This window comes from Micropterus salmoides, unplaced genomic scaffold, assembly GCF_014851395.1.
Source record: "Micropterus salmoides isolate LMB-PRFRI ecotype aquatic unplaced genomic scaffold, ASM1485139v1 Ms_hic_scaffold_14, whole genome shotgun sequence".
In the NCBI taxonomy this organism is placed as follows: Eukaryota; Metazoa; Chordata; class Actinopteri; order Centrarchiformes; family Centrarchidae; genus Micropterus; species Micropterus salmoides.
This window is the reverse complement of record NW_024040485.1, coordinates 27,007,721-27,018,580: the sequence shown is the minus strand read 5'-3', so window position 1 is coordinate 27,018,580 and position 10,860 is coordinate 27,007,721. Positions and strand designations below refer to the sequence as shown.

General features: G+C 39.0%; 1 protein-coding gene across 2 annotated transcripts in view; it reads left to right on the top strand.

The window, feature by feature from the left end:
* Nucleotides 1-4,866: 4,866 nt before the first annotated feature.
* Nucleotides 4,867-10,860, top strand: part of LOC119902552 (E3 ubiquitin-protein ligase RNF31) — a 39,593-nt gene continuing 33,599 nt past the window's right edge. For both annotated transcript variants that reach the window (XM_038718821.1, XM_038718822.1), the window contains exons 1-2: nucleotides 4,867-5,087; nucleotides 6,811-7,009. In XM_038718821.1, the coding sequence (XP_038574749.1) occupies nucleotides 6,812-7,009 (198 nt within the window). In that variant the 5' untranslated portion in view covers nucleotides 4,867-5,087; nucleotide 6,811. The remainder of the gene's footprint in view (nucleotides 5,088-6,810; nucleotides 7,010-10,860) is intronic.

Genomic DNA, 10,860 nt, shown 5'->3' with positions numbered 1-10,860 from the left:
GGAATATAATAGGGATGCAAATGCTACTGTATTCACTGATAGACCAGTGTTTGCATACACTTCTAGAATAAAAAAGTCTTAAAAAATGTCACAGCTTAGGAAACAATACTATATACTCATAAGGAGACAATGTAAAAAGGTGCAGATGTATAAAGACATGTGACAGAACAGAAAGCGCACAAGTAAAGTAGTAGTAGTTCACTGATAACTCGTGTGTGGGTCATCGCACACTGCCTGTGTCCCCACTCTGGGGCTCCTCCTTCAATGTCATGCATTTCTAAACTAAATGTGTTGTAACAGGCTGATGAGGCCTAACCCAGTCCAAAGGAACCTCCAAATCTGGCTGAGAAATGTGACCGATGAAGAGCACCCAAACACCATCTGTTTTGGTCTCTGTGAGACTAGTGTCTTATTCAAGGATAATTCCGGTTTATTACAATTTGGGTTTTGTTTGGTAGTTTTGACCATTATTTCGCTAAAATAAATGATTGTACTTACCAATTTAGTAGCTGAGATCTGGGAACACGTGACATCAATAAAAAGAAGACCAGGTCAGGAAACAAGAGCTGTCAGACAGGTTGGAAACAAACCAGCGGGTTAGTCACCAAAAATCTATCCCACTTTACAGACACACCACTCTCCTGAGGACATCAGTATGCTTCAAACAAAGGGTCTGATTTGAATTGGAGGGGATCCAGCATCCAACAACTTTTCCAAACAGCCAATCACTTCCACAGTAATTGACCAGATGTGTGGAGGTGTGAGAGCAGACAAGGTTAAAATTTCTCTCTCACGTTCTTCTTTTTCATTCTTCACACTTCTCCTTCCACCACTTTTCACATGAACAACTAAGTGTGTGTCATCTGTATTTGCAAAATTCATTTCATCAAGACCTGGAGAGAGATCATAGAGGGAGGTAGGCTTTTCACCCCACCTTTAAGTGTAGGCATTCAGAACAGGAGGGAACACTTTCAAGCATACTAAACGCTTTACTGCAGCTGTATGCACACATATTTCCCTGTAAAGGTGTGTTTTAGTTTACCTCAAAATAAAGTGGTTTAGATAATCTGGATAAACTGTTGGCTTGTCTCACACCCGTCACATGTGTTTCTTGACTCGTCAGACCTTGTGGTAGAGATGTTGCCATGCTCCCAACTTCAGCAATTAACTTGGAGTCTATGTTTTTATAACCAGTAGGAAAGGTGGACACAACTACTGAAAAAAGACCAAGGGGTAATGCACAAGTAAAGTATCCTTTGAGGGAGGAGGCTCACTCTACTGGCCTTCAGTCCTGCAAATCCCACACCACTGATGAGAGATGAAGAAAGGGAGCGCAACTGTGTGACTTTTTTTGCATGTGTGCTGTGTGAAGGTAGTACAAGTGTGCCCTCTACAGGCATTCTCAAGGCACTTGAATGAAAGGATCTGATGCCTCTTTAGCTCTCTGTGTAATCTTCAGTGGAGATATTTTTATTAGATCAGTTTTGCACTGATTTGTGAAACCCACATTCAGTTGTGTGCACTATAGATCACTCAGAGACTTACTGCAGACTGTGTGCAATCACAAGGTGAAACATGAATTATCATTAATCATATTGTTTCCAAATATACTTACTCACTCTTTCTAGATGAAGATGTCATATTTTTTATGTCAGTTAAAACGTATTGCATTTTTATAAAAGAAACTTGGTTGTTGTTAACATCTCAGTATATTTTTAAAATGGGTGCCTTTTCATAAATAGACAATTTATGAGAAGGTGAAAAAAAAAAAAATCCTCTATCTGGCCAGATTATTTTTTTTTTAAATGTTTGTTCTCATTTTCTCTCTGGTTTATCTTTGTTTAGTGAATATTTTAAAATCCTCAGGTTCTGAGGTTTTGCATACCTTTACAGCTTTTGTGTTGTTCTCTAATCAACTTCAGTGTCAGTCATCTAGTTTTCATTGAATATAGCTAAAGGTTCTAACCTCACTGTGCCACATTGTCTTTTTTTTCAGCAAATGAAACTTTTTGTGGAAAGCAGTGGCTTCAGTTACGTTCAGTAGTGAGTTCAGCTTGGATCACTTTCAGCTGCGCCACTGCACTAAAAAGACAGTGACATTCAATAGCTACGACAGTGTGTGGAAAATTATCACAATAGGGACACTAGTGACATCCTTTCTACAGTAGCTTTTAGAGATGCAGTGTGAGATAAAAACATGACTCCTTTTCAAAGTCTTGTAAGTGCAATGATGGGGAGTGCTAATTTCTGTTATTCAGACAGAGTGTTTCTGAGAGCCAGTATCCCAAGCAGCCCAGTCAAGGCTATTGATTAGATAACATTGATTTACTGAGCACAGCGGTAAATTCTAAAAACAAACATAATGCTGTTTGCTTGATATGTAAATGAGCGGACCATGTGGACTCAACTAGAAAGGGGTTTTCCAATAAAATAAGCTACAACATGAAAACTTTATCTTAATCCTAACCAAATAAAATCAACCTAATCGTGACCTCCAAAACTACCTAAACATAATGCAACACCGACAATGTGCCTTTGGCATTAGCTGTCTAAAGGGGACAACATTGATAAAATGGTGTACATACAACTTGTTAAAAGCAGAGGATGTGGGTTTAGGACAGTGAAAAGTGTACAGTCATTTGATCACATATGGGCTCCCTCTTAGATAGTGGCTGCTGATGGAGAATATTTTAACTTGGTGAAGCACAATGCAGCTAAAGCTGAGAAATGCTACCTTACAGCTCCATGTCCATTCACAAAACCATTGAAAATAACCAGGAAAAAAACCCTCCAAAATGACTCCACATGGTCATGACATACATAAGATAATTCAATTGACAGTAAATATACACACTAATATTAAGTTAATTAAATAACTGAAGAACATTTTCAAACCCTACAGACTACAGCTTGGAAACAGGGTAGCCATGGTGTGCTCTGTTCAGATGAGAATCATTAAGTAGTAGAGTGCATACTGTCCATCCCTGGTTCACCTACTTCAGAACAGTACAGCTCTGCCTGGTTTGTTTGCTTAGCCATGGCTCTGTGGTACAGAAAGTGTTGGTTTGCCACTGCTGCAGATCAGGGACCTATGCACAACCTAATCTCCACACAATCATCTGAAAAATGTCACACAATCTCCATTTGTATTTGTTGTTGTAATCATTTAGGTTTTGTACAGTTCGCTAAACATAAGATCACACAGACCAGACACTAAAAACCTGCTTCTGCTCTCCTTATTTTATTGTTTCTTTAATGTTCCACTCTTCCATCCTCATCTACCTTCTTTGCTTAAGGGTAGCCTGTGTGCCGATTAGTCAGTTCCATTATTTGCAAGTCAACATAATGATAGTGATTGATAGAGACTTTTGATTCAGTTATGAATATGCAAGACAAATAAATGTGTTCATGTGACCTACTTTTGTCTTGATTATTTTTGTGCTATGTGTGTATGCATGTGTGTATGTTTTGTGGAGCAGGCAAGGCTGGGTTACAAACTTGGCAAAGTGGCCCCCAAAGCTCAGGTTCGCTGCATGTTGGAGATAAGATTATTACAAATTTGCGCCACTAAACTATGCACAAACCATATAGTCTATGGCACAAACACAGGTGGTAAAAAGTAAGTATGTTTAGTAAGTGCAGTACTTAAGTTAACAAAATAAAAACAACTGTATATGCTGCTTTACACTTCTACTCCACTACATTTATCTGACAGCTATAGTTGCTATATTTTTCAGGAGGTTTTACTTTTACCTTTTTTGTCTTTTTAATACAAAGACAGGCTAAGATGAGTTTTTAAAATAATACATTGTTAAAGATGACTCAATAGCATATTGAGAGTTAAGCTTTAAAAGTTAGGGCCACATTGACCTGCTTCCATATTATAAAAATAATAATCACATTAGTCATGTACACATCACCTTTAGATGCTGAAATATCTGGGACCTCCTCGTCTTCATCCACAGATTATTCAGTTACACTCCTCAGTCAGTCCCTCTTCTTTAATATGTCTTCTCCTTTCACAGTCAAATTTCAGTGATATATCAGAACCACTTCATGTGCAGCATGTCCAGGTTTACAGGTAGCAGACAAAGACTGACATCGTCAATAACAGCACCTTCAGTGTGACTTTCTCTCCTGCTTCATTCGTAAATTATTACGCACTATGGTTGTTACACAGCTGTTTATTTTATTTTTTCTGTGTTTGCACTAAAGTAAATTTAAAAAATAGTAATTAAATTTATGTGTGTGGGTTAGAGGGTTACAATCTGACATTTAGTCTCCTGGCTATACCTGGTCGGTAGCTTATGCATGGGTGGGGATGGGGGGCTAAGGGGATGGATGCAAAAGATCAGAGCCATCATAAGAATAGCGGACAGTAAATATTATTTATTTATTATCTACTTATAACCACCTCTAACACCATCACATGCAGAGTAGACATACCATCCATATAGATTCCATTTTACACACATGGCAGACAAGAACTTTCCATCCTGTAAATTAATTCCTGGACGTTCTTTAAAAAGATTTTCAGACAGTCTCAATTTAAAACACATGTCTAATCTAAATAAAGGCATCAGGAAATAACTTTTAAAATATGCTGAATAAAATAACTTAATAATACATAGTGTTTATTAAGGTACATGTGAATACAGGCTGTATGTGGTGTATGTGGAATTAAACGTTTTTAAAGGGCCAACTGTAAGATAACTACATACATCTGAGTCTTAACTATCTATTAATAAATGATAGGTAAATATAGACAAATAGAACAAGCTGCAATTGATGCATAAATGACGTAGCAATAAAACGTGCGATCAGGGTGACGTCACCTACGCTGCGTCCGTCCATGTTTTGCTCCAGCCTGTAAGGAGGGAGCCCCGGTGTGTTTCTGCTGGGATTACACACTGGCCATCAGTCACTGCCATTTTGTAGTTTCAGTGGGTTTTTACACTACTGGTAGAGTAAAAATGTGAGACTGCTCACGTTACGTCATTTGGGACGCCGTGGTTCTGCAGCTCGGTGTGCACAATATCAGCGTGCTGCTGAGGGAGGACGGTGGGAGCTGCTCCTTCCGACCAGAGGTAAGCAACAACAGCAGCATCCCCGTCACTGGGCACACCGCAGACTTTAACACGGATATCCAGTGATCCTCGGGTGGAAACAACGTGTCGGCAAGCTTCATAGCTTACATCTACGCATTGTTTCAGAAGCATTTTAATGATGGTTTCAACGTGTGATTGTTTTGTGATTTGACCTTATGCTCTGACTCAAAAATGACAAAAATAAAGTATCTGTTGCTGCCACAGGACTGTATAAGCATGGACAATAATTTCCTTAAGTCCTAAAGAAATGATTGGCTGGCCTACCTACCTGTCTACCCATACTGAACAAAATTATAAACGAAAAACTTTTGTTTTTGCCCCCATTCATCATGAGCTGAGCTTAAAGATCTAAGACTTTCTATGTACACAAAAGGCCTATTTCTCTCAAATATTGTTCACAAATCTGTCAAAATATGTGTTAGTGAGCACTTCTCCTTTGCCGAGATAATCCATCCACCTCAAAGGTGTGACATACAGTATCAACATGCTGATCAGACAGCATGGGTATTGTACAGGTGTGGCTTAGGCTGGCCACAATAAAAGGCCACTCGAAAATGTGCAGTTTCACTGTATTGTGGGGGTCCAGAAACCAGTCAGTATCTGGTGCGACCACCATTGGCCTCATGCAGTGCAACACATTTCCTTCGCATAGAGTTGATCAGGTTGTTGATTGTGGCCTGTGGAATGTTGGTCCACTCCTCTTCAGCGGCTGTGCGAAGTTGCAGTCAGGTCGAGACCCCGATGAGGACGACGACCATGCAGATGAGCTTCCCTGAGACAGTTTGTGCAGAAATTCTTTGGTTATGCAAACTGATTGTTGAAGCAGCTGCCCGGGTGGCTGATCTCAGACAATCTTGCTGGTTGATGCTGGTTGTGAGGCCGTTTGGATGTACTGCCAAATTCTCTGAAACGCCTTTGGAGACTGCTTATGATAGAGAAATGAACATTCAATTCACGGGCAACATCTCTGATGGACATTCCTGCAGTCAGCACGCCAATTTCACGCTCCCTCAAAACTTGCGACATCTGTGGCATTGTGCTGTGTGATGGAACTGCACATTTTTGAGTGGCGTTTTATTGTGGCCAGCTTAAAGCACACCTGTGCAATACCCATTGTCTGATCAGCATCTTGATATGACACACCTGTGAGGTGGATGGATTATGTGGCAAAGGAGAAGTGCTCACTAACACAGATTTGTGAACAATATTTGAGAGAAATAGGCCTTTTGCGGACATAGAGAACAACAAACTAGGCTCATGACACTCAGATCAAACTGTAAATCTAAGCAGTGCCGAATAAATATGAATCAAGATTCTGTTACTCCGTTGACTATTTCACCTCTTCAATGTTTTCAGAACATTTAGTGTACTGTTTAGCTGTAATATGAAAATGTTTCTGAATCGTATCTGCACCATAGGTCAACATTCAACTTACGGTCAACATCATACCTGCTAAACATCACAGGGTGTTAGCATTTAGCTCATAGCAGTGCCTAAGTACAGCCCCACAAAGCCACTGTTTCTATCCACAGATAAATCGAGAAATTAAACCAAACTGTGAGGCAATTCTCAGACTCTGATATGTAGATATATGATAATCTTTAAAAAGAAATGTGACTCACTGTATCGGTATGGTTTTAACCATAGTTTTTGTATGCGAATGTCAGTCACTGACTCTGCATGTGTGTGTCTGTGTGTGTAGAATGCCGTCTCTGTCGGAGCAGCTGCAGGAGGTGCGGAGTCGGGCTGAAGTGTGCCTGTACTCTGGAGGCAGAGTGGTGGAGGTGCGGGCCGGGGTAATGGCTATGGCTAATCTGCCTTTACCGCCCTGCTCCAAATACCGCCACATCGCTGCAGAAACCATGGTCATAGAAAACAGCTTTGGCAGCAACCGGAAGGAGGTGAGCGAGAACAAGTGCACATACAACATTCCCACCTGGAAATACCTTTAACATCCATCCTGAGACCATATTGGGATTGTTGGTTACCTTTAGCTAAACCTGGCAAATTGACAGTGATGCCGATCAATGTGCATTGCAAAATAAAATACATATTGGATTTGTTATGCTGTAACTGCTGTCACTGACCACAGCATTTGTCGTTTTGTTGCCTATTGATAAGTGTTGTGATAACCGTTGATCTCTGTTACAGCTCTGCCGCTAGATCTGAAAAACATGTACAACTCAGGGTATTTCATGAAGGAGGCCTTCACTGATCATGACTTTTAACTCGATCTTAGTCATTTTCACAAAACTAACTTGCAGCCTTTCTGTCAACGAACATTTTTATACCTTGTCTGGTTGGCATGTGGTGAGAAAGCTGTGATCCCCAACCACATGGTCTCAAGCTATTATTCCGTTGGTGGAAAAAAATAGATTAAAAACATTGATTAATGTGTGCAAATCCAAGGTTTAGGATATGGAAACCGCAGCCACAGCAGCTGAAAATGGAGAAGCAGAGTGAAATTGTCAATACATAGCAGGAGGAGTTGTATTTGTTTGTCTGGAAGTACCAAATAAAATAAGAAAATAATCAAATGTAATTAAGTATATTATAGTTATTTTAAGTTACAGAACAATAACTGTAATATATACCGTTACTGTGATATTGATTACATATACCATGATAGAAGATTTTGACCATATCGCCCACTTCTAATTTGTATGTAGATAAATAGAGACAATATTAAAATGAAATCCAAATAAGTTGCTGTTTGTTGCCCATATTTACATAATCACTCCCTGTAATGCCCTGTCCAAGGTGTACCCGCCTTTCGCCCGATGTAAGCTGGGATAAGTGGTTGACAATGGATGGATGGACTCCCTGTAATGCACTTTATGATGATGTTAATAAGACTGTAACTGTAGATACTTTGTCCCTGTTCCCAGGCAATACCGCATTCTGCAATACAAACGTGAACGCAGAGCTATTTTATTAATGGAACATGTTTTCATTTGTATCAAAATGATCACAGAAAATATGAAAAAAATTGAATACAATATAAGTAAACAGTGAAAATGTTGAGATAACTTATTAAACAACAATAAACTAGCCTCTCTATCCTTGGCCCATGGTCTAATTGTTTACTAGATTTCATCAAAGTCTCTCACCAGGTTTTTCAGGCATCTCACAAACATATTTGACTGCGTATGTACCCTTTTTTGATCTAGGTTTGGTTATCTTTGATCTAGATCAAAGATAACCAAACCAGAATTCATCTGAATTTGTGTTGACTTCTAATAATCTAGCCCTGAAAACTGGGAACCAAAACATCTGTGCTGGTTTCATAATAATGTCCCGTGTTGTAAAGTGTGAATGCCGTGTGGGATGCATGCCGACTGCCTCATCCTTGGTGAGAAAGAATACATTATCAGACACTATAGGTGATGTCTGAGTGTGTGACAATCATGGTTAATCACATTCACAGCTTTCTCCTTTAAACACCACATGTGGATTACAGAGAGTGACTCATTCATTTTTATTCAGATTAATAAAATAATTAATCTATTTCTGCATCTGAATCTGTTTTATTATTTATGCTTTGAAGAATCCAAATTGCCCAAGGCTAGGTTTTTTTCATTTCTACATTCATACCTTATAAAACTACTGTTTTCCATAATTTTCTCACTCTAGTGGTGCTCACAGTAGCAATCACAAATTATCGGAAATTGTTATGCCAGAATAAACACACACATTGACAAGTGCTTTACTATTCACCCTTTATACAGGAAAAAAACTGGCACCAAAATTAGTATATTTTAGAGCTTCCCCTGAATTTCATAATGTTCCCCGAAGCTGTAGACCCCTGCATATACTTACAGCATAAGCACAGCAATTGAAATAGTAAAATAAAATCAATACATGTCAGTAATGTGCATTGCCTTAACCGAGAGGGATGAGAAGAGGAGGGGGGAGCCCCAGAACAGGCAGAATTGAGGAATCTGTGTAAACACTTCCTCTTAGTTTAGTTTCTGTTAATCCTGCATCAATATTAGCCTGTTGACTCTGTTTCGTATCAGTAACTAGGCATGTCATATCAATTCATGTACATTTAATTTTGCATTGTAGTCTCAGTTCCTTTATTCTTTTGTCCCCTATATGAGTTGTTGATGAGTCCAGGGATCATCCTGAGCCTGGGATACTGGTCCTTCATTCAATTCTCAATGAAAGTTTTACTGCTGGAGGTCAGTTATGTCCTTTAAATCTACCTAACTCATTAAAGTGTAGAAGACGGGAAAAGAAAAGAACTTGGATGGATTCCAACCAAAGGCCATTGTTGACCTCCGATAGTAGGAAAAATGCCATCTCTCTGCAGGAGAATTTAATATTTTGCACGTGACAAGATAGTGATCTGATAATAGGATAGGAAGCATTGATATAACAGAATTCAACAGACGTCAAAATAAAGTCAATAAGATAACAGGAGAATTATTAATGCCCATTACAGTAGAATTAATAGCTCTTTATTTGTTTGTTAAATATTTACCAGGGATCTACCAAATGTAGATCACATTTAGTGTAGAGGAAAACAAAGAAATCAGGCTCCAGGTGAGAATTCAAAATATAAAAGGTATAATAGAATATAATTCTGTAAGGCTCTCAGGCATTCAGTATTATTTTCAATTATGTATTATCCTGTAGATCACCTTTTTTCATTTATTGTTCTCCCTGCTGAGTCAACACACGTAGGTATTTGACAAAGTAACCTCTTTAAATGTGCTTGAGTCTCCTACTGACGTCAATGATAAATACATCACTTCAATGTTCAGACCCATGGGCTACGTCCACCTCTTTTATACATTCTGTGCCATCAACCGATGTTGAGAATAAGGAACATGAGCAAGGGTAACCTGCATTCTTTCTAATGGCCAGCAGGGGGTGAGTCCACTGGTTGCAAGTCAGATTGCATGGAATATGAGAAACTGACCCTACTTCTCATTTGATTTATTACCTCAGTAAACACTTTCCTCATGACTTTATGGTCTCAATCGCTAGTTTCAAGACAACACAGCAGGATGTTCATTTAGCAAATTATGGACCAATTTAGAGGAAAATTGATAATGAAGCAGAGTATGCTGTACAAGTCGCTACCATGGTGACCTGTCAGGCAAATCAATGTGTGACATCACAGTGGCTACGTTAACTTCTTTTAAACAGTCGAATATGATGAATGAGTGATAGAGCATTCAAAGCCAATGTCTAACATCAGATGTCCATAGTAGTTGGTTGGCTAGTTTGTGTCCATCGTAGACTTGGTGTCACTGATCTACGTAGTCATTTTACACATGTGGCTTTATCTATCTTTAAGATCTGCCAGTTTAGCCTCGACGTTCTCTAGCTTGCCACGTTTGTCGCTAATTTGCTGTCTTATCAGAGCGAAGTGGCTTTTGCAGAGAATGTTGCACTACAAAGTGACTTGGACTGCTGTTCCATTTGATTCATTAAATTGCTGACAACATTGTTGGTGCACTGGATATTGAATTTGATTGAAGCAACCTGATGTGTTAAAATATCCTTTTAAATGTCTTTTACTGTAGGAGACACAATTATGTCCATTGATTGTGTTGCTCTTTAAATGCTAGCTTGACACTTGTGTATATGGGATCATCGAGGTATGCTTTCAATTCTTTCAATTTAGTTTTTATTGATGAATGTTCCTTTTCATTTGAAGTTTTGTGGAAAATCACTAAAATGTTTAAAATGTATGTATGTAATGTATGTGGAGTTATGGGGAGAGACCTAGGTGGAGAGG